The following is a 24028-nucleotide window of genomic DNA, read 5'->3' on the forward strand; positions in this document are numbered from 1 at the left end:
AGTATCACGTCTCACTCAAGTGAGAGAAGGAATCCGGAGTTCCGACCTCCATCACTGGTCAAGAATCAGGGATGCTGTCTCGTTTGCCAAGGCATCAAAAATCAGATGGGCCGGTCATGTAATGCGATTCAGAGATGACCGCTGGACTACAGCTGTTACTGACTGGATTCCATGGGACATCAAAAGACAATGTGGCCGCCCACCAACGAGATGATCAGACTTCTTTGTCAAAACACTGATTGAATGATTTGAGGCTCTTCCTGTTCTTGGAGTGAGTAATATCACTGGGCTACAATAGCACGAGACAGGGACAAATGGAGACGTTACTGGCGCCTGCTTGAGCAAATCGAAGATCAATGGGAGGAGAAGTGATACAATAAAATACGAAAGCATGGACCAGGCTTGAGACAGGGGGTGCTTTGGTTCCAGCTGAGACTCCCCTCAGAAGAAAGGTCAATTTATAAAAGGCAGCAGATTAGGAGTGAAAGATCCTAGATCAGAGTTGAGTGGGAGGAGAAAGATAGCTGCTTCTTCAAGCTCTCCGTTAGCTCTTTATAAAATAATGCTTAACTGAGTTTGTTGTATCCAGGAAGCGAACAGCAGTTTAAAAAATATCTTTACTTTATCTACCATTTGTAATGGGAAGCTTTTGCTTCCTCCTGATTCATCATCTCTGAAGGTGTCTCACTCAATAGTCAGATAAAAAGAATTTTGTTGTGTAGTACTGGTATATCTCAGTGACAGATCATAAGAGGAAAAGTTTTTGAAATTCCAGGCTGAGGAATTATTTTTGTTTTGTTTTTTGGGTCACACCCAGCATACTCAGAGCTTAATTATTCTTGGTGCTTTTCTTAGGGAACCAAATGCAGTGCCTGGGATTGAACTGGGATTGACCACATGCAAAGCAAGCACCTTAACCCCTGTATTATCTCTCAGGCCCCTCAGATACATTTATTAATTTATTTGGCTTTTTGCGTCATATTCAGTGATGCTCAGGGTATACTCCTGCAGTACTTGGGGCAACCATATGGGATGCCAGGGACTGAACTTGTGTCAGCCTTGTGCAAGCCAAATGATCTACCACTGTATTATTGCTCTGCCCCCCCTCAGATATTTTTTAAACTTTATCTTTAGGAAATATGAGTGAAAGGAGAGGCAGAGAAGGAAGAGAGAAGGGAGAGAGAGTGGGAAGGAGAGAGGGAGGAAGAAGAGGAAGAAAAGGGAGAAGAGGAACAATGAGAAAAGGATGAGAGGGAGAAAGGGAGTGAGAGAGGGAGAGAGGGCACAGAAATGGGAGTGGAAGCACCCACGTCTCTCCAGAGGGCAGAGACTTATAAATACAAATTCTATTCAGGCTCCATTTGGGTCACACCCAGCATTGCTCAGAGGTATTCCTCCTGGCTCTGCTCTCAGGAATCATACTTGGCAATCCTCAGGGGACTATATGAGATGCTGAGGATTGAACCTGGGCAAGGCAAACTCTTCCATCTGTATCTTCAGCTGTATCTAACTGTAAAAGTAAGCTTCACAAGTAGCTTACTTTTGAAGTTGATATGCAAAGTTGGCTGATTCTCTTGGCACCATAAATGTTCTAAGATAAAACTACAAGAATTATCCTTATATAACATCAATTTCTAGCAAGAATGTAAATGAAAGAAATTTTTTTGGTTTTGTTTTGGGAAAATACCTGGTGATGCTCAGGAGTTACTCCTGGCAGACTTGGGGACATTTGGGATGCCATAGACTTCAAACTTAGGTCTGTCATGTGCAAGGCAAATGCCCTACCCATTGTACTATCTCTCCAGCCCTGACATAATTAATTTTCTGGCAATGCTTATAATGGTATAATTAATATTTGAGTTAAAGAAGATTGAACTGAGGACAGATTCTTTTTCTCTTCACTTTGTTATACCCGGGTTTTGGGTTTCCCATTCATGGAGAGACCAGTACCACAAGTGAGAATGCAAAAGCAAAGGAACCTTTATTGCTAGCTTGAGCCATTGCAAGCTCAAGCTAGGGTCCGAGTCTCATCCAACCCAGTGGAATCTTGACAAGGATTCTGACTCCAGTTCTCAGGTTTGTATATGTTTTGGTTACATAAGCATTACAATGTCCCTTACATAACAGTTTTCCCAAGAACTAATAGGCTTTTTCTAATATGGCTGGGTGCTGGGTGAGAGGCGCTTGCTGGTTAGTCCTGACAGCCTGCCAGGCTTGGAGACTTTCTATCTAGGTCGTGGCTGGTTGCCCTTGCTTGTGTTTTTTGGGGTGTTACTTTCATTAGTACCGGTCCTGCCCTCCGGGAAATGGAAACTCAGGGCGAGCTCATTTCTTAGCTTGGCAAGAGCCTGTTCTGATGTTTCTCTTATCCTTAGAGTTTCATAATTAAAATTTCCAACTCAATATTCAAGTTGTCTCACGTCAAAAGAAACTGCCTACATCTAGGTTCACTGTTACTGTCACTGTCACTGTCTTCCGGTTGATCAGTGATTTGCTCGAGTTGGCACCAGTAACATCTAATTCGTCCCTGTTGCATTTTGGGTCAGGGGAATGAGGCACATTATTGTTAATGTTTTTGGCATATTGAGTACACCAAGGGGAGCTAGCCAGGCTCTGCCGTATGAGATTCTGCATCACTCTCTTCTGGGAGCTTTGTTTTATAGTCTCTGATCTTGGCTGTGGTGTCGTGTTGCAGTTTGTAGGTGTGACTGCCAAGCTACTGGAAAACTGAAATCTGGGTGGAGGAGGCCCAGTCCTGATCCGAGCAGGCTTGGAAATCTCAGCACAGGTCCTGCATACCTGGTTCCTCTGCCAGTTCCTTCATGGGTGAGGCTTGTCTGAGCATGTGGAGAGTAGCCTTGTGCATGGCTGTGTCTGGGTTCTGGAGGTTTTTGGCTACGGGGCTCTGCTTGGGGTGGGGAGGGAAACTCAACCCACCTCACTCTCAGGTGCCCCAGTGAAAACTGCCTGGCACAGGGGCAAGAGATTCTGTGAGAATCTAGCTTATTTTCTCAAAAACGTTTTTATGTCCTCATGTAATATGTATGCATGTGTTAACATATGACTTTGCCTTCTAGTCTATAATTAATCCACTCAACTTTGCTGAAATATCAAATCTGGAAGAGGACTTCTTCATTCCAAATGGATTCCAGTTCATCTAGAAGACAATCTTGGGATCATGGATATTGGCTGTTTTCCAACACAGGAATTTGTGAGGGGAAATAGATGAGTGCAAAAAGAATGTATATTTATTGTGCAAATATGGGAAAATTTGTAACAATGAAGTGTTCTGCAACTTGAATGGAACCTCAGGGAATCATTTAAATGAAATTAGTCAGAGAGAGAAAGATAAATACTAGATGACCTCAGTGAAATAAAACATGGAATGGCCAGCATCAATTATAAAAACCTCTGTCCCTGGATTACAAAAACTGAGATTGCTAAATTTTGGGGAGGGGAAGAATAGTTGGGGAAGTGGGGAGATGGGATGGTGATGAAAACATAGACTAGAAATGATATTAGGTTGTTGATGGAGGGTTTTGACTATTTTGGTGATAGTGAAGTGTGATAAAACTGTTACAATGATGATAGACATTAATATGACTGTCAATATGAAACTGAAACTATAATAATAAAAATAAAAATTAGATGTAAGAATGTTAGCTGCTTCAAAGGATTAAGAAATTAAATGGGATTATCTTTGAGAAGTCTTTATCAAGGTGGTTTGCATATAGCAGGCTTTCCTTAATACAAAAACTGGCTTTTTGTTTTCCTTTTAGCAATCACTCTATATTCTAACTCATAGGGCACCCTCTGAGGATTTGAAACAAAGACTCTTTATTCACTCTGCCTCCTGCAATCTGAAAATCTCCAGAGGCCAAAGCACAAAGAAAAATAAATCTCTGGAGGAGTTAGTGTTTGGCTGTTGGGCAGAGGCCAGGGGAAGTCAGTGTGTCCAGGGAAGGAGCAGAAGATAAAGAATCTAAAGGGTAAAGCAACCTCCCTCTGGGGAGTTTTGTGACAATACTTTTTACATTGCTCTATGTTCATCTTTGACCCTGTGTCACTCTCCCTGTTCCTCCTGAAGCAATCTTTATAAATAATTGCCTTTTGAGCGAAAGAAACCTGGGCCGCTAGATATGGGCATATTGGGGGGCTGATTAAAGAAAACACCAAGGATGTTAGCTGATCTAGGGACGATGTATTAGAATGATGAAGTGTCAAGGCCAGTGGACTCAAGGAAGGAAAATATAAACATCTGGTGAGTACTCCTGCTATCAAGATCACCTGGTAAAAATGATGGGAGAATGGGTGAGAGAGAACAGAGAACATCTGCAGATTTTGGTAAAAAGCTAAATAAGGGATGGATAAGTCCATTCTTGGCTCAATAAAGAGAATTTTTAGGGAATAGAAAGGGTTGAAAGATATTGAGCTGCAGTGCTCATTTGGGACATACTTGGCTGGAGAGGAAAGACATAGAGTTATCATAAATACAAAAATTCCATTACAATGACTTCTGCATATCTACTTTTAATTTTAAGACATTTAAAAATTGGGGTATATATTACATATCCTTTATATGGGAATGAAAAATCCTCATGGCCTTTCATCACTTGAAGTGAATGAGTCTTTCAGGGCAGAGATCAGAGATAGATTTTATTTATTTATTATTATTTTTTAAATTCTTTTATTGATTCACCATGTGGAAAGTTACAAAGCTTTCAGGTTAAAGTCTCAGTTATACAATGCTCAAACACCCAGAGATAGATTTTAGATCTGCCTCAGGGCAGCACCATAGCACTGTCCTCCCATTGTTCATCGATTTGCTTGAGCGGGCACTAGTAATAGTAATATCTCCTTTGTGAGATTTGTTGTACTGTTTTTGGCATATTGCATACGCCTTGGGCAGCTTGCCAGGCTCTGCCGTGTGAGCGGGATACTCTTGTTAGGTTGCCGGGCTCTCTGAGAAGGACAGAGAAATCGAACCAGGTCCCCCGTGTGAAAGACAAACGCCCGTCCTACCCACTGAGCAATCGATCTAGTCCCTGCCTCAGGGTAGCTTAAACAAAGCTTCTGAATAGTGTGCCTCAACACCAGAACGCTATCATCTCTGTGTCTTGATACTGGTAGTATCCATGCAGATGTGTTCACTCTATGATTTTTCAAACAGTATGCTTGGTATTTGTGCATTTTACAGTATGCATGTTATCCCACAAAAAAATTAACCCTATCCCCCCAAAAAAAAGCCGGGCCGGAAGGAAATAATTGGCAGTAAAGATTTATGAGATTTAAGTAGATCAGACATTAAAAAGAAATGACTGTCTGGACAGCAAGTTACTAAAGATGATCATTTGATCATTTTTGATCCTAGCAATAAAATTTCCAGTAGAAATAAGTCAAAGAACAAAACAGAACAAATAAATATAAAAACACACAAAAAACCCAAACCAAATGCCCTGCTGTTTTAAAATACTAATAAAATATGAAAGCATGGACCAGGCTTGAGACAGGGAGGTGCTTATGGTTCCAGCTGAGACTCCCCTCAGAACAAAGGTCAATTTATAAAAGGCAGCAGATTAGGAATGAAAGATACTAGAACAGAGATGATTGGGAGGAGAAAGATAGCTGCTTCCTCAAGCTCTCCGTTAGCTCTTTATAAAATAATGCTTAACTGTGGTATCCAGGAAGCAAACAGCAGTTTAAAAAATATCTTTTCTTTTCCTACCATTTGTTAATGGGAAGCTTTTGCTTCCTCCTGGTTTATCATCTCTGAAGGTGTCTCACTCAAGAGTCAGATAAAAAGAATTTTGTTGTGTACTGCTGGTATATTTCAGTGACAGGTCATAGGAGGAAAAGTTTTTGAAATTCCAGGCTGAGCAATTATTTTGGTTTTGTTTTTTGGGCTGACTGGAGCGATAGTGCAGAGGGTAGGGCGTTCGCCTTGCATGCAGACAAGCTGGGTTCGATTTCTCCGCCCCTCTCGGAGAGTCCGGCAAGCTACCGAGAGTATCTCTCCCATTGGCAGAGCCTGGCAAGTTACCCGTGGTGTATTTAATATGCCAGAAATAGTAACAAGTCTCACAGTGGAGACATAACTGGTACCTGCTCGAGCAAATCAGTGAGCAACAGGATGACAGTGATACAGTGACAGGTTTTTGGGTCACACCCAACCTACTCATAGCTTCATTATTCTTGGCGCTCTTCTCAGGGAACCAAATGCAGTGCCTGGGATTGAACTGGGATTAACCACATGCAAAGCAAGCACCTTAACCCCTGTATTATCTCTCAGGCCCCTCAGATATATTTATTTATTTATTTGGATTTTTGGGTCATATTCAGTAAAGTTCAGGGTTTACTCCTGACAGTACTTGGGGAATCATATAGGATGTCAGGGACTGACCTGAAACAGCCTTGTGCAAGTCACATGCTCTACCCTGTATTATTTCTCTGGCCCCTCCTCAGATATTTTTTAAACTTTATCTTCAACTCACACACAGTAGAGTATGCTATAGAACAATGTAGAACCAGAGGAGTAATCAGGGGAAATAGGTTCATGTCACTAGCTATATAATATTGAGCATCTATGCACTAAGCACTTTTACAACACTTGCAAGTGACAGAGATAAATTCCAGTCTAGGGATTATTACTTATAAACAATGCTATTAGCTATTTTTCTATCCTATCTTTTGATGATACAACACTAATAACACATTTTAAGGGGGATACATATAAACATGCAGAATTCTTAAAAGAAATCGATGTTCCTTGAAGAAGTTGAACCAGCATAACCCAAAGCTGAGTGACTCCACAAGAGAAAAAGTGACTTTATAAGAATCTTCAGATGATTAGAACAATGTGCTTACTCACATGAAAACATCTGTGCAAAATCACAGGACTATCCCGCAAGAGTGGGACAGTAGTCAATGCTGTCTATTTAATTAATGTTCATACAGTAAGACTATTACACATTAATAATAATGTCATACTGTCATAAAAGAATAGATGGGAACTAAAGTTACAATAAGTAGAGATTAACTAGTTCTTAGCTATGCAGAGTAGTAACTGTGTTCCATCAAAACTGGTCAAACAAGTCTACTAGCATTTCACTTTGTTTTGCCAGTCATAAGAGATATTTTCTTATTATTTATCTTGTGATTGGTGGACACATGGCAGTCACAGGTGTTAACAGAAGACCTGTACTTGAATCTCAAATTTACCATTATTATGTTATTTGGGAAAAATATGTTTAATCCTAGAATAGTCATATCAACTATTTTGAAAGGACAACTGTCTTATTTTGTAAACTGAGTAATAGTTGGATTGACTATACTTATAAGCATTGTACTGGTAGATACTATATTCATTAAGAAATGGTTTACTCTTTAAAGGATTCATCTTCACTATTCAAAATGACTTTATAATTTCTAATGAAGAGATTTTTTCATATTAAAGAAATATAATAATGTACTAGCAGGGTGGAGAGAGTTCATACATTTTGAAATACTAAAGTTTATTTATACCAATTTGATCTAGAAATTAAGCAACATGAAAATAGGCTAAACTTTAGAGAAAGTTGAGACTATGAATATTTCCAGTTTATTATCTCCAATGAAAGAGATCACATTACTCTCTAATGATATTATTTTCCTGGATCCATAGATCTAATTCTTTGACCAGAAGGATGCTTCATTCATCTCATGCCCAGGCACTATAATTAAAATAGAAGAGGTGACTTGTTCCTATCAAGAAGTTCATTGTTTCATTAATAATTTTAAGCATTAAAAATTGAATGTACAAAATAAAATTCAAGGCTATAGAGATAGCACAGGGGTTAAGCCTCATGCCTTACTTTTAGTAGACCCTGGTTTGATTTCCAGCATCACATATGGTTTCCTCAAGCAACTGCAGTTATGATTCCTGGACATAGAGTCAGGAGTGAGCTCAGACAGAGCTGAGTGTGGCCCGACTTGCCCACCAAAAAGAAGACAAACTACTCAATATTTAATTCTATGAAAATCATTTGCAAAGAGTACACAAGTCTTCTATTTCGTTAGTGAATCATAAACACAGTAGTTTATGATTTGTTCATGATTGGGTTTCAGTCATATAATGTTCCAATACCTGTCCCTTCAGCAGTGTATGTTTCTTTTCTACCACCAATGTCCCCAGTTTCCCTCCCCTGCCCCACAGCCTGCCCCTATGGTAGGCACTCTTCTCTCTCTCTCTCTCTCTCTCTCTCTCTCTCTCTCTCTCTCTCTCTCTCTCTCTCTCTCTCTCTTTCTCTTTACAGATGTGTGTATCACAGCTGTGTATCATACACCTGGAAACTGGCATGAACAAAACAGGCAAAACTGATTGAATATAATAAAGTAATGGGTAAAAGATAGGTAGGAATTGTTAGTTTAGGTGGCTCAGAAGTGAGCACGGAGGAGTTCATTAAAGATTAGAATAAAGACACCTGATTAGCCTCAACATGGGCTAGAGTTATATAGATTTCCCAAAGGCAATAACCTATGAAATAACCAATTATAATAATAGGAAGTAATAAAGGAAAAGAAATGAACAAAATGGAAGGTAGCACAGGACAAGTTTGTCAGATGTCAGTTCCTTATACTGTGGACAATAGAACTGAGAATACTATTTCAGCAGCTATGAGTCAATTGAATCCCTTTCTTACATATTTTATACATTAACAGGAATGCTGTGTCATCAATGATGCTGGAACCACCCTACAACCACACAGCGGAAACCACTTCCTTCTTCCTTGTGGGTATCCCAGGTTTGCAGTCTTCACATCTCTGGCTGGCTATAACACTAACTGCCATGTATGCCATCGTCCTCTTAGGGAATACCCTCATAATCACTGTCATCTGGATGGATTCCACTCTCCGAGAGCCCATGTACTACTTTCTATGTGTGCTAGCTGCTGTGGACATTGTCATGGCCTCTTCCGTAGTGCCCAAGATGATGGACATCTTCTTCTTGGGAAATGGCTCCATCAGCTTTTATGCTTGTTTTACTCAGATGTATTTTGTTCATGCAGCCACAGCTGTGGAGACAGGGCTGCTGCTGGCTATGGCTTTTGACCGCTATGTAGCCATCTGTAAGCCCCTACATTATAAAACAATTCTCACACCTCAAGTGATGCTGGGCATGTGTGTGGTCATCATCATCAGAGCTGCCATCTTCATGACTCCATTAAGTTGGATGGTGAGTCATCTCCCTTTCTGTGGCTCCAATGTGGTTCTCCATTCCTACTGTGAGCACATAGCTGTGGCCAAGTTGGCATGTGCTGACCCCATGCCCAGTAGTCTCTACAGTATGATTGGTTCTTCCATTATTGTGGGCTCTGATGTGACTTTCATTGCAGCTTCCTATAACCTGATTCTCCAGGCAGTGTTCAGCCTTTCCTCAAAGAATGCTCAACTGAAAGCACTAAGCACCTGTGGATCCCATGTGGGGGTGATGGCTCTATACTACTTGCCGGGGATGGCATCCATCTATGTGGCCTGGATAGGGAAGGGCTTAGTGCCTTTACATACCCAAGTGCTGTTGGCTGACTTGTACTTGGTCATCCCACCTACCCTAAATCCCATTATTTATGGCTTGAGAACCAAACAGATAAGAGAACGAACATCAAATTTGCTGATGCGCTGCCTCTTTAACCACTCTCACTCATGACTACATTTTTTTCGTGTGTGGTTCACACATGGTGGTTCTTAGGGGTCAAGCTTGGAAGATTTTGGGGGAACCTTATGTGGTACCAGGATAGAAAGCAAGTAGGCTGTATGCAGGATAAACATCTTAGCCACTGTACTACCTCTCTGATTCCAAGAGTTTTTTTAAGTAAAATAATTTTATTTAAAGAATATGAGCGATAGGGGGGAACAGAGAAGGAAGAGAGAAGGGAGAGAGTAGGAAGGAAAGAGGGAGGAAGAAGAGGGAGAAAACGGAGAAGAGGGACAATGAGAAAAGGAGAGAGAGAAATAGAACAAGAGAATGGGAGAGAGGGCACAGAAATGGGACTGGCAGTTCCCACATCTCTCCAGAGGGCAGAGACTTATAAATACAAATTCTACTCAGGCTGCATTTGGGTCACACCAAGCATTGCTCAGGAGTATTACTCCTGGCTCTGCTGCCAGGAATGACTCTTGTCAATCCTCAGGGGACTATATGGGATGCTGAGGATTGAACTTGGGCAAGTCAAACTCTTCCAGCTCTATCTCTGGCCCCACAAGGTGCTTACTTTTGAAGTTGATAAGCAAAGTTGGCTTGATTCTCTTGGCACCATAAATGTTCTAAGATAAAACTATAAAAATTATTCTCATATAACATCAATTTCTAGCAAGTATGTAAATAAAAAATTAATTTATTTTGTTTTTTTTTTTTTTGGAAAATACCTGGTGATGCTCAGGAGTTACTCCTGGCAGACTTGAGGTACCTATGGGTTACAGGGGCTCGAACCCAGGTCAGTCATGTGAAAGGTAAATGCCCTACCCATTGTACTATCTCTCCAGCCCTGAAATGATTAATTTTCTGGCAATGCTTTTAATGGTATAATTAATATTTGAGTAAAAGAAGATTGAACTGAAGACAGATTCATTTTCTCTTCACTTTGTTTTGGGTTTCCCATTCATGGAGAGACCAGTTCCACAAGTGAGAATGCAAAAGCAAAGGAAACTTTATTGCTAGCTCGAGCCATTGCTAGCTTGAGCTAGGGCCCAAGTCTCATCCAACCAAGTGGAGTCTTGACAATGATTCTTACTCCAATTCTCAGGTTCGTATATGTTTTGGTAACATAAGCATGACAATGTCTGTTACATGACAGTTTTTCCAAGAACTAACAGGCTTTTCCTAATATGGCTGGGTGCTGGGTGAAAGGTGCTTGCTGATTAGTCCCAACCTCCTGCCAGGTTTCGAGACTTTCTATTTAGGTCATGGTTGGTTGCCCTTGCCTGTGGTTTCGGGTGTTACTTTCGTTAGTACCAGTCCCATTCTCTGGGAAATGGAAACTCAGGTCTAGCTAGTTTCTTAGCTTGATAGGAGCCTGTTCTGACATTTTTCTTGTCCTCACAGTTTCAGACTTAAAATTCCCAACTCAATATTCAAGTAGTCTCTCTTTAAAAGAAACTGGTATATCTAGCTTCAGTCTTACTGTTGCCCCTTTGCTCATCAATTTGCTTAAGTGGACACCACCAATGTCTCATTCGTCCCTGTTGCGTTCAGGGTCAGGGGAATGAGGCCCATTATTGTTACTGTTTCTGGCATATTGAATACACCACAGGGAGCTTGCCAGGCTCTGCTGTGCCAGATTCTGCATTGCTCTCTTCCCAGGAGCTTTGTTTTATAATCTCTTGATATTGGCCATCGGAGCAGGGTTGCAGTTTGTGGGTGTGATTGCCAAGCTATTGGATATCTGGGGATCTGGGTGGAGGAGGCCCAGTCCCTATCCAAGCAGTTTGGAGATCTCACCCATGGGTCCCGCATACTTGCGCTCCTCTGCCAATTCCTCCATGCGTGAGGCTCATCTGAGCATGTAGAGAGTGGCCTTGCGCATGGCTGTGGCTGTGGCTGGAGGTTTTTGGCTGCTGGGGTTCTGCTTGGGGTGGGGAGGGAAACTCAACCCGCCCCTCTCTGAGGTGTCCCAGTGAAGACAGTCTGGTGCGGTGGCAGGAAATTCTATGAGAGTCTAACTTATTTTCTCAAAAACGTTTTTATGTCCTCATGTAATATGTATGCATGTGTTAACATATGACTTTACCTTCTAGTCTATAATTAATTCATTCAAATTTGCTGAAATGTCATACCTGGAAGAGGACTTCTTCAGTCCAAATGCATTCCAGTCCATCCACAAGACAAACTTGAGATCATGGATAGGGGCGGATTTCTAACACAGGAATTTGTGAGGGGAAATCTGTTTCTCAGTAAGGGAAACATATTAGCAAAATGAAATGAAAAAATTGATTTCTGGTTTCAATATTTTGTACACTCAGATACACCCCTATTATACATCCCTGTTAAGACAAGATATATATACCCTTTAATATATCTCGAGATCTATTTGTAAGGTTGTTGGAGTCAGTATACAAACCACTAGCTTACTGTTTCTAAGCAACAAACATACACAATGTGGTTTTGAATATACTGTTCTTTGCTTTCTAGTTCTGCCTTGTAAAACTTACTTGTAAGATACTTTTGATACTTCTGAGGAAGTGTACTATGTAATAAAAAGGTTAATAGAGAACAATATCAATAATACCAAGAGAACAGCATCAATAATGACGCTAAACTTCTCCAGGTCTCCAGTTCTTTATTTAGTCTCCGCTTTTAGTTTCTGCTATCAAAAAGTTTTAACCCAAATAATCAGTATATGTTAAAAGAAACACATTTTGCATTTAAAAACATTAAACATAATTTTCTAAGTATTGCTTTTATAACTTAGTCTTAAGCTGCTGTTTCTAGTAACCTGGAAAAACTCATTTCATAGAGGGAAATAAAAATTCAATTATGGACAGCACATAATACAATATTGATATATTATACAGACTTTAAATATTAGTGAATTTCTCACTGTATAATTTAAAAGGTAGTCTTAAGCACTATTTAAGCTGTGGTACGATGTAGGTCAATAAGAACGTATGTGCTAGCTCTTGCAAACTGACCTAATGTTTAATGAATCAGCATTCATGTTTTGCTAATATTTGACTGTCACTGTCACTGTCATCCCGTTGCTCATCGATTTGCTTGAGGGGGCACCAGTAATGTCTCCATTGTGAGACTTGTTGTTACTGTTTTTGGCATATCAAATATGCCACGGGTAGCTTGCCAGACTCTGCTGATTGAGCAAGATACTCTTAATAGCTTGCCAGGCTCTGCTGTGTGGGCAAGATTCTCTCAGTAGCTTGCCAGCCTCTCTGAGAGGGGCAGAGGAATAGAACCCAGATCAGCTGCGTGTAAGGCAAACGCCCTCTTTGCTGTGCTATCGCTCTAGTCCCAAATTAAGACTATGAGGTTGTTAAACATATTTGATAAGATTTCCATTCTGAAAACTCATTCTTTCCCTACAAATCAAGGAATATTAGGTGCATTTAAGAAATCTACTATAGGAGCCAGAGAGATAGTACAGCATGCAAGACACAAGTGGTAGAACCAGGGTTGGATCCCAAGTCCCTCAATCCTGCCAGGAGTTATCCCAGAACACAGAGCCAGGTGTAAACACCAGATGTGGCACCCAAACAAAAATCCACTGCAAAGTGATAAAATGTAGCTTTCCACACTTTCATCAGAAATCCTGACATGTCGATTTTGTGTCCCATTTAACATTCGTGTATTCGTGTTCCCTGAAACAAGCTGGCGCCCACTGTTGTTACTCAAATATTTGTTAAACTATATGCTTCTCAGAGGGGATCTGATCCCTGTGATAGTTAACCAGATCACTCCAGTAACCCCAGACTTCACTGAATATATTTGACATTTCAGATACTAAACTTGCTGTATATGAAGTAATTTTTTGTGTTTTTTTTGAGGGGGGTTATTGTTGCTGTTATTCCTATGAGCACCAGAACTGGCAGTGTACAAGGGGGTCAAGGGATACTGCGATTGGAATCCAGCACCTCAGCAGTGCTTGGCATGTACTGTTACTTAAACTACATTCCAAATCCATGCTTTCTCATTTAACAGATACCTTAGGCCCATAGTAGGCTCTCACAGTTTTAAGAGATTGAAATATCAAGATTTCTGAAAAAGGGGAGATGATTTATTGTAGGGAGTTGTAAACTCAGGGATTTGTCCTCTGTATTCTCCTACATTATGGTAGCTTTTCACCTCAAGACTCAGGCACTGCATCCCTTGGTTTCTCTGACAGTAAAACAAGAATGGGCAAAACTAGACGTGGTCTGGTCGGGAATAATCACATCCAGTTGTCATTCCAAACATTCCAGAAATTTCCAGGAACTGTATTCTCTACATGGTTACCTGCTTCTTGCCCTTCTGGGCTTCTTTTATATCATCCATACAATCAAGTTCTTTGAGGAAGATTTGAACTAATAGTATCCATTCTTTTACATATCTATGAAGCAGAGAACTTATTTTTGACTGTAGGCATGTCAATGAACGTTCACCAAATATTAACATACACATACATGTGTGTGCATGCACATGTGTGCACACATATACACACAGTGCTACACAGGACAACAGTCATAGAAAAGTTCCTCATCTTTATGGGGTTATTAGAAGAGAAGTATAAGTAACTACCCTTGAGAATAATTTTCATACACATACAACCCCCAATCTTCTTTGGTCTTAAAAATGAGACAATAGAAAATAAATGATGTACTGTAGTTTAACCTTCCTTCCAACATAAAACCAATCATAGCACCCAAATAAGCATTTACATGCCAAGAAAACATAGAGCACATTACAAAGCAATTGTGTTCCTTAGTTTATTCTGTGAATTTTGAATAAGTTTATCATTGAATTAATCCTATTCTGGGAAGTTCTCAAGATGTGTTCTAATAAACCATAGCAAAAGAACAGCAGTGGGTGGAACAGTTATCTCTTCTGCTAACTGTCCATGGATATACCTGGAAGTGCTCCTGGGGATATTCTTCTCAAGTCCACCAACAATTCCCCAAACAAAAATATATAGCACCTCCAGGGGAGATCAGCTCAAACATCTACCAAAACCAGGTCTTTGATGTACCAGCTGATTCTCCATGAAGCAGCTAATAGAAACCTTTCCTCTTCTACTGTTAATGCTCAAATTGAAATTTGGAAGTATGGTGGAAAGAATGAGTTTATTTCTATTTTACCTCCATATTCCCAACATAATTAAGGCAGGAAGATATTTTTTAAAAATTCCTTATTCCAACCATTTGGCAGTTTCTTTGCTACTCCCTTTGACCCAATATCATATCTATTTTGCTATCTAAATCAGTCCCCAGTAAATTACATCAGAATTTGCTATACAGCACCATGACCATATGTAATGTTCTATACATTGTCATTCCTTGCAGTATGCAGTGCCAATAATTCTCATTTGTGAGCTTTCCAATTTGTTTCTAGCCATAATCATTTTCACATCTTACTCTTAAGACCTGGACTGTAGTATTGTCACAACTGCTCTAAATAATCCAAGCATGTATAGCCTTAATTCTCCATCATTATATGAGCTTTTAGAGCCCAGTCGTGTTTTCTCTCTATCCCTCCACCATTCCTCATTCTGTCACAGATTTAGAGAAGACAGTAGCAGATAGACTACAGTGCAGTATCAGAAACATGATGAATCTCTTGGAGACATAAAAAAGATCTAAACTTCAACGCACTATTCTGTGGCTCAGCCTTCCTTCCTGTGTAGGCTGTGGTTTTTTATTTTTTCACTCTCTCTAAAAGATTTATGTAATTCAAGGATAGATGCAGACTATACTACTATGGCCTGGAATCTGTCACTGACACGAGCATATTTCTATTTAAAGGGCTGTAGACTGTAAGGAAAGGCCCTAAGAAATGTAAAAGTATTACAACAAAGATAGTCTGTAGAGTGATATCTAAAGATCAAAACAGGCAAGGGCTGAGGTGATGTACAGCGGGTGTGGCACTGGCCTTGCATGTGACTCACCTGGGCTCCAAACCCAGCATCCTATATGGTTCCCTGGGCATTGCTAGGAGTAATTCCTGAGTGCAGAGCTAAGGAGTAACCACTCAGCATCAATGGGTCTGCCCAAAATCGGCACCTGTATCACTTGTCATCCCGCTGTTCATTGATTTGCTCGAGCGAGCACCAGTAACATCTCCATTGTGAGATTTGTTGTTACTGTTTTTGGCATATCGAATACGCCACGGTAGCTTGCCAGGCTCTGCTGTGCGGGCAAGATACTCTCAGTAACTTGCCGGGCTCTCTGAGAGGGGCGGAGGAATCAAACCTGGGTTTGCCTCCTGCAAGGCAAATGCCTTACCTGCTGTGCTATCGCTCCACCCTCAAAATAGGCAAAACAAAACCAAAAAAAAAAAACCCAAATCAAAATATCACATCACCACAGACAAAACCCCATAGCTTGCTTTCGTCTCTCCTTGAGAGAGGAATGAAAGTATGGGATAACGATCTAAGACCTTCCCTGTCAATCTGAGGTAGATTATGCAGCTACTACACATATTTAAATTTTTTTTTCAAAAATATTGGATATTTCTAACCCAAATGCAATAAATGGTATGCAGGTAAGGAGACATTTGACCTGAGGACTTCGCTGATCTTATTTTATATGAACGTGTAAACATTTTAAAAGCACTGCAATCTTCTTCTTTCAGCCGTCTTGTGAGAAATAATCTGCTAAACATTAAGGCTGTTTAGCGCTTTTTCTTTTTTTTCTGTGCCACACCCAGCTGTGTTCAGGGCTGTCCCTTAGTTCTGTGCTCAAGGATCTCTCCTGGCAGGGCTCAGGGGACTTTATGGGGTGCTGGGGATTGAATTGGGTCATCTGTGTGCAAGCCAAATGCCCTCCCTGCTGTACTTATTGCTTCAGCCCCAAGAAATGGATAGCAGCAAACCTCAGGTGAAGCTTTGTCAAACTAGTGTAAGAAGAACAACTAAATATTGTTTTGGTTTGTTGGAAAACCCTAGTCAGAGGATTTCCTAAAGGTTGCACCTACATCATTCTCACTGAATAAATCACTCAGTTTCTGTTTATGAACCAGTATAAGCCAGGGGGAAAAGACCATGATGTACAGAATGGAATGAGTCCTGATTCTTAGAACTAGTCTTCTGTTCCTTACCGTCAACCTTGTCACATTCTTCTCAGGGGTGCAAGGCGAGTCTGAGTGTCCATTTCTTTACATGAGTGATTTACTGAGAAACTTTGGCCAGCGTCACAGATGACTGGACCAGGCAGAGGAAGCCCTGGATTCTAGGCCCAGCTTAAGCCAAGGGGAAGCTTGTCAGAGGTCTTCTCCAAGAACCATGAGGACAAAAATATTCCGAGGTCTCTGGCTGAAAGGGAGGCTCTCTTAGTCCTCCACATCCAAGGAACAGATGGCCAGGGGCCCCGTGTTGTTGACGCCGATGCTGTAACAAGGGCTGAAATAGGGCAGGAGGTGCCCAGGGAAGGGACAGTGAGGAAAAGTAAAAATGTGGGAGCCATTATCTGTCACGTTGTAGAAGGAAATATCATGGGCCTCATAATCCAGGAAGACTCCCACTCGGTGGGGTGGGACTGCCAAGGATAGGAGCGAGTACTCCTCGGTGCCTGCTCGGTACTCATCTCCCTTCCTCAGCCTGATCACCCAGAATCCGTAGCGGGGGGATAAGTAGACCACCTCCTTCCGATCGACATCCTCCGTACACACGCCCAGGCCCCACTCGGTCCGGTCTCCCACTTCCACTTCCCAGTAGTGGCGGCCTGAGGAGATGCGCTGGCTGCCCAAGACGATGTTGTAGCGGTAGAATCTCTCGGGATTGTCTGGGAGGTCCTGCTGGCTGTCTCCGTAGTGCACGCGCTTTCTGTCCTCGGACACGACGAGGCGGGAATAAGCGGTGTCTGGATCCAGGCGCACATCAGCTGGAGAGGAGCAGCGCAGTTGGTAGAGCCGCCCTGATACAGCCGTAGAGTGGGGCTGCAGAGGGGCACTGAACCCTTATCCCCCCCTAGGAGGGTCCCTCCCACTGCCTGGCACAAGCTCCCCTGGCATCATACCTGCATAGGACCTAAGGAGCTCTCTCAGGCCTGGCACGCGGCACTCTGTCTTTAACTCCAGGCAGACAGGCTCTGGCGGCTGCAGATTCCAGGACCTACACCTGGAGGTGGAGGGGCCAGAAGTCCTGACTCTGCTCTGGAGACGTCCCATGGACTAGGGCAGAGGGGCCTGGCCAGGCTCCTAGCCAGTGAGGGCGGAGCAGAGCTGGACGGAGCCCTAAGGGGGTGAGGCTGGGAGGGAACAGACAACTGGGGGAGGGGTGAGAGGTGCAGCCGATTAGCAGAGGAAGACACTGCTGCAAGGAAGAGAGGCTGGTGCTTCTACCCAGAGCCTGAGGCACTGAGAAAGGTCCCCTTGCCCTGCCCTCGCCCATCCCCTCAACCCCCCAACCCGGACCTACTTGAAACCACATGCTTTAATCACTTGATATGAAATTCTTCTTAGTGTTGATGTTGGAAACGCACTTGGCCAAGTACAATGAAGAAAAAAAAATTAGCCACAGCACAGAGGGAGGAGATTACACAGCAGCATGAGCTTCGCTATGGGTGCTGGGCTATGTTCCTCCCTGACCTCTGGCTCTGACCAGGCCCCTCTTTCCCTCACAGGGATGCAAGAGGATCTAAGGAGGGGCACATACCTGTTTAAGACTTCCTGAATACCCTGGAAAAAGAAAAAAAAGTACAGTGCATGAATCATATGTGCTGTTTCTCAGAGTAACGAGGCAGATCTGGAGCACGTGCGTGTAGAGGGAGCAAGAGGAGAGTGAGAGAATGATGGCAGAGGGTGAGGGCACATCCCCATCGGAGAGAGCAGGGCACAAGGTACTCTTGGTGACCTCGCTGACTGCAGGTTCGCTCCTGAGAACTGGCCTGTCACAGCTGTCTGACATTGCCCCACTTAAGGGGCTATTCCAGGCCAGCTGAGCTGCGCCCCGTGGAAAAGTAAGTACACAGGGGTACGTGGGGAGCCAGGGCTGGGAGCACAGTGCTGGCAGGGCCCCACAGAAGGAGCACTACATAGGCCCCTCCAAGCCTCACCCAAGGGTCATCACTGAGCACAGAGCCAGAAGCAAGCCCTCAGAACAGCTGAGCATGTCCCCAACCCCTGGGTATGTCCCAAACTCCTCCTGAAGTTCTTGCCTCCCTTCAGCTCCCACTTGGGGTTCTCTGGGAAAAACGGCTCTTCACCTGCAGCATCCAGCGAACAGGCTTCTGGGCCCTCTCCTCCAGCTCTGCAATCATCCTGCACAGGGCCTGGCTCTGCTGGCCTAGCCCCTCGCTATACTGCTCCAGCTTCTCCAGGGTCTCCCCCTCCTCCTGCTCCAGGAGGGCCAGAGCCGTGGCTGCCTCTGCCTTGAGCTCCTGGCCTGCGGGCTGTTTGTCCTTTAGTAAGCGCTGATACTTCTCAAACTCCCACACGATGCTCTGTTTCCGGGTTCCCACCTGCATCTGCAAGGCCAAGATCAGACATCAGTACTGTTTGTGTAAAGGCCACTTAGAATTGAGGGCTCTGATGTGTGTGTGTGTGCTTGTAATGACTAGGAAGCAGTGCTACAGAGGCAAGATCACAGAAATAAATGCTCCTGCTTTTCTCCCCTCACAGTTTTGCCCACACATCAGGGTTCCACTGACTCTGGTAGAGCCCAACGTATTATTTTGGCACTACATATTCTAGACATTTTTCTTTTCTTTTTCTTGGGTCACACCCGGTGATGCAAAGGGGTTATGCCTCGATCTGCACATAGGAATTACCCCTGGCGGTGCTCAGGGGACCATATGGGATGCTGGGAATCAAACCCACTATGCTATCACACTACCTGCTATGCTATCGCTCCAGCCCCTCTAGACATTTTTCTATCTTCAGAATAATGGACAGAGCACTCCACATAAGTCTCAAAGTAGAATGGCTTAAACACTCTTAGATGTTTCTGCTTCTTACTGTGTCACTTCAACATGCTGTTTTAGACTGATTGCAGTATTATCTTCTCTTGACCAGGCATTGATGCTTTGGTTATTCAAGCCTCCAGCTTATGGTGGAGGCGATTTTACAAGATTGAAAAACTTAACTCTTGATAAAGATACTCTGTAAGGGGAAAGTGAAGAAGCAATTAGGCTTTACCAAGCATCATACAAGTTGCATCACTGTGATGCCAAACTTTTTGTTTCTCACATGGGTTACTCTTACACCACTATTAGGAAACTGGCATTGGGAGGCTACATGGCAGCCCAACATCACAAACCTTGGGAGAAAGCTGGTATGAGACCTGTGGGTGCTGACTTTATACCCCGCATCCTGCCTCAGAGATGAGGACGCTGCCATCGGCCAGCGCCACAGGGAACACACAAACACTTTTCTCCTGGGGGCAACCTGCCTTCCACGTGGCAATTCGTTTCTTCTCGCCAACTTCCAGCTTCCAGGCCTTCTCTTGCTCTTTCCTCAGATTTTCCAGAGCCTCGTGGAGTTTCCACTGAAAGAGACACAGACAGCCTGAGATTTGTCAGCTAAGCCAAAATCCATACAGAGGTTTCCTAGCAGAAAGTGATGGGAAACTAATGTCTCTTGGGTGACAGGCCAGCGGAATGCCGAGTAAAAGGAGAATGCCACAGAGAGCTGTATCCATCAGGTAGCTCTCGGACAACTATATAAACCCTCAGAATCTCCGTGGTTCTGAGGCAGAAAAAATGTTCTGATGTGTTTCCACACTTGCCACCAACCTATCTTAGACTTTCCTACCCAGGCCTACTTTTATCCTTCTCTGCTTATGATCTCAAGTGTGCTTCTAGTGGGTCAGCAGATGAGCATCAATAGTGGGGCCTATGTGAGATGCAGACTCTGGGCCTCAGGCCACACCTACTGAATTACCTATGGGCCCTTTCAGCTTTGATGTCAACTACCAGAACCCCAAATTTCTAAGCCTCAATTTTGTCTATAAAATGAGCCAGAGAGAGTGCAGTGGAAAAGGCGCTTGCCTTGTACAACTAACCCAGGTTCGATCCCAAGCATTGCATAGGCTCCTCCAAACCTCACGAAGGGTGATCACTGAGCACAGAGCCAGAAGTAAACCCTCAGAACAGCTGGGTGTGTCCCAAACCCCCATATACTTCCCATGCCCCTCCCCCCGCAAAGGAACTTAAAATGACTTGTCCAATGTTGAATGACTATGGTACAGCTATAAAGAATTTGTAGGTTCTGATATGTGCAGCCTTAACTACTTTAGACCCAAACCCATCCCAAGGTACCTAGAACATCAGCTAAACAAAATGTGTCTCTTTCAAATTCAGTAACACATTTGAACTAGACATTAATTTTGTTGGGATCAGGGATGGGGCTTGGAAATGGGAGGGAAGGAAATCAAAGGTCAGGAATGCAAGGAGAGGTTGCAATCCATCAGGTGCCTGAGAGCTGAGAGAATAAGTCAAGGAAATCAGCTTTTATTCAGTCTCAGGGGCCTTTCGTCAGGTCCTGAATCTAGAGGTAGCAGGTGACGGGCTGGGAAAGACTCCATATCCCACCTTGTACTCCCAGGCGACATCTTCCATTGGTACAACACGGTGGCTCTCATGCTCAGGGGACTGGCCACACACCTCGCACATGATGAGGCCATCGTCTCTGCAGAACACCTTGAGCCGTTCTCTATGCTGCTCACACGCGTTGCTCTTCTGCCCCATCCCCTGGGGTAGCCCTAACAGTCGGACTTTTTCTACAACGCTGGCCAGCTGCCAATTGGGCCTCCAGTTCTTTGGCTTAATAGGAGCCCGACAAAGGGGACATGTGTGACTCGAGTTCTGGGATTCCCCTGGAGCCTTCCAGAGTCCGGAGAGGCAGCTGTGGCAGAAGGTATGGCCGCAGTCAATGCTCACAGGCTCCCTCAGGAAGGTCATGCAGATAGGACAGGCCAGGTCTTCCATAACAGCATCCACGAATGCAGTAGGGTCCATAGCGCCTCCTCACACTCTCCTTAGAACAAGAATAAAATCAAGTAGTGGCAGTGGAGGTTGGAGAAAAAAAAAGAAAAATAGAAAACGGAACACAAGACTGGAGAGATCAGAAAAAAATTAGTGGGTGAGAAAAACAATTTCCTCCACAAATGGGATCACTTATTGACCTCATTTAATAAGCACTGGCCTTCCTGACTAGATCATGTTCTTCACAGAACAGACATGAAGGGTGGGATGCCTTGGCAGGTGGATGCTAAGTGTTTTGTTCCTAAATTCAAGGGGATTTCACATTTTATTTGGTATTGTGGACACAGCATTAATAACCATCACTCCTTGGGTCCATAAAGTGGCAGGCACTACTCTGAACATCTTCATATGGGCTAGCCCGATTTATATCACAATTCCAAGCTAAAAACTATTATATAATGGTTTTCATGTGCTTGGTACTGGGTTCTACTATTCTCTCCAGGGTAAACCGCTTAATTCTCCAGCTTCAAGGCATAAGAAAAATTCAAGGGGAAGGGGTGGGGAAAGTGGTTGAAAACAGTCAAAAAAGTCATCCTGACTGACGCGAGATTAAACAATTTACAGAACTCTATGTGACAACCAGCAGGTAAGGTCTGCTCACAGGCCTCCCTGCCTCCACCTTCCCTCCTCTTCCTCCTAATCACTACCAAACTGTAGGATCTAATAGCATAGCTAAAGGATATTTTTAATCCACTAAAGCATCTATTCTGACTCCTGAGCACCCACTGCACAGTCTCTCCACAAGAGTTGTTTCTTCACCTAGGAACTTTCACTTTCCTGCAGACCCCCTATCTACCTATTCTATTTAGGTTACAGAGAGCGTGAAATAACTTCTCTCTGAACCTGCTCTTAACATCAGTGACAAGTTGTTAAAAGCTTCCCTAAGAGTCACAGGAAGACAGGGGCAGCTGTTGTGTCCATTATACCCCCGATACCAAGAAACTGTGTCTGGAAGTCTTTGAATACGAGAGAATTAAATGAAATGGCAGGCCCAACTGACAGTGTATTGGAAATGGAAAAAAGTATCAATATCCTCTTCTAATACAGAAAGCGCCCCCCCAAAGCTACCACCTAAAATGGACACAACAGAGATGGACAGCTATTATTTAAAGCTACAATGATGAATAAGGAAAGTAGCAATACAAATAATACAAATATAATCTAAAGCTACAAAGATGAACAGATAAGGAAAGTAACAGTATCAAAGAAGGCCGTAGCAAGCGGGGGGGGGGGGGGGGGGGGGGGGGAAAGTAAGTGAAAATCAAAGCAAAGAGAATACAGAAAAAGGTAAAGAAGTATCAAAATAAAAAATCAGCATGGAAGGATCCAAGCATCCAAGCACATTAGTTAGAGTTAGAGAGGTCGTAAGAAGATCTAAAAATGACAAGATTTTTAAAAAGTGCTGGAGGCTCTGCAAAATGGATTCTGAGGCCGGCTGCTCTTGCTGCTAACATCAGACTTGCTTTAACACACTCTAGGTAAGTTACTTCGACAACTTTTTTTCTTATCAAACGTTGAATTGCTTCAACTGTGACTTGGGGTGCGTGGGGTTCGGTGGGGTGTCAGTTTGAGAGGTGTGTGTGTGTGTGTGTGTGTGTGTGTGTGTGTGTGTGTAGGGGAGATGGGGCGTAGGGAAAAAGCTGGAGGGTTGGGTGCAAAGAGGGGCGCGGGGAGAACGTGGATGCGGGCTTCTGGAGCAGAGAGAGAAGGTGACCTCCGGGTCTCGGAGAGGGGGGGCAGGGAGCCTGCGGGGCAGAGGAAGATGCCCCTGGAAGATCCCAGACTTTGGAAGAGGCACCACCCTCAGCTAGAACTAGGTCCCCGCGGTGTAAATCGAGAGTGGAGTCGCCGAGGTCCCAGGGCCCGGAATCCGCGGCGCGGTACCTGCGTGGACTGCACTTGCGGCCACCACCAGCTCCTCTTCCGGGTCTGACCTAGCCGCAGTCCCGCCCCCACGGCCGAGGCTCCGCCCTGCTGGCGGTGTCTTTGTGGGACCAGCCAATCATAGGCAAGAGTCTAGATAGCCGTAGCCAATAAGACGTGGGGACTGGGGCTCAAGGAGGCTGACAGTGTTTCATCCCAATCATCCTAGGTTGTTTTTTTTTTTTTTTCCTGGTTCTTATTACGGAAAGGAAAAGGCCCTCCGGGCTCCTTAAAGGAGAAGCCTCAGAGTCAGCTCCTGGAAAAGTCCAGGGCTTCAGACTTCTGAGAGGCTGCTGAGCGCTGCATCAGTAGAGGCTCAGCCGAGTCTGGACCACGGGACCCCTAGCGTTTCACGCAGGCCTTTGGCTCATAAAAACGAACCTGGTGTATTCCCAGGGACAGCGCTGGGCCTGGAGCAGTTTGCTTAGCCGTCCATGTTAAACAGTAGCCT

The 24028-nt window shown here is 43.6% G+C and overlaps 2 protein-coding genes across 3 annotated transcripts; one reads left to right on the forward strand and one right to left on the reverse strand.

The window, feature by feature from the left end:
- The first annotated feature begins 8716 nt into the window (after positions 1-8716).
- Positions 8717-13702, forward strand: LOC101548789 (olfactory receptor 52I1-like). The gene is made up of 2 exons (XM_004618292.3): positions 8717-9667; positions 13570-13702. Exons 1-2 carry the CDS (start codon positions 8717-8719, stop codon positions 13696-13698), a joined length of 1080 nt encoding a protein of 359 aa, XP_004618349.2. The 3' UTR covers positions 13699-13702.
- A 3298-nt stretch (positions 13703-17000) lies between these two features.
- On the reverse strand, positions 17001-23570 carry TRIM68 (tripartite motif containing 68). Of its 2 annotated transcripts, XM_055141080.1 has the most exons (7): positions 23539-23570; positions 21202-21646; positions 20061-20156; positions 18877-19137; positions 18327-18349; positions 17689-17789; positions 17001-17553 (listed from the first exon to the last, which is right to left on the reverse strand). In XM_055141080.1, exons 2-7 carry the CDS (start codon positions 21625-21627, stop codon positions 17003-17005), a joined length of 1458 nt encoding a protein of 485 aa, XP_054997055.1. In that variant the 5' UTR covers positions 21628-21646; positions 23539-23570; the 3' UTR covers positions 17001-17002. The 2 variants fall into 2 exon arrangements, with proteins under 2 accessions (XP_054997055.1, XP_012790371.2); XM_012934917.2 differs by lacking the exon at positions 23539-23570 and having other exon boundaries at positions 21202-21663.
- Positions 23571-24028: the final 458 nt, after the last annotated feature.

Source organism: Sorex araneus, chromosome 6, assembly GCF_027595985.1.
Source record: "Sorex araneus isolate mSorAra2 chromosome 6, mSorAra2.pri, whole genome shotgun sequence".
NCBI classification, from domain to species: domain Eukaryota; kingdom Metazoa; phylum Chordata; class Mammalia; order Eulipotyphla; family Soricidae; genus Sorex; species Sorex araneus.

Bases quoted from the DNA above. Each gene is read 5' to 3' on its own strand.
- LOC101548789 (XM_004618292.3), top strand. From the start codon at position 8,717: ATGCTGGAACCACCCTACAACCACACAGCGGAAACCACTTCCTTCTTC. The intron at 9,668-13,569 runs CACTCTCACTCA...CACCAGAACTGG, and splicing joins TGATGCGCTGCCTCTTTAAC to CAGTGTACAAGGGGGTCAAG.
- TRIM68 (XM_055141080.1), bottom strand. From the start codon at position 21,627: ATGGACCCTACTGCATTCGTGGATGCTGTTATGGAAGACCTGGCCTGT. The intron at 20,157-21,201 runs GTGGGATATGGA...TGTCTCTTTCAG, and splicing joins ATGTCGCCTGGGAGTACAAG to TGGAAACTCCACGAGGCTCT. The intron at 17,554-17,688 runs GTATGATGCCAG...GCTCCTCTCCAG, and splicing joins GCTCCTTAGGTCCTATGCAG to CTGATGTGCGCCTGGATCCA.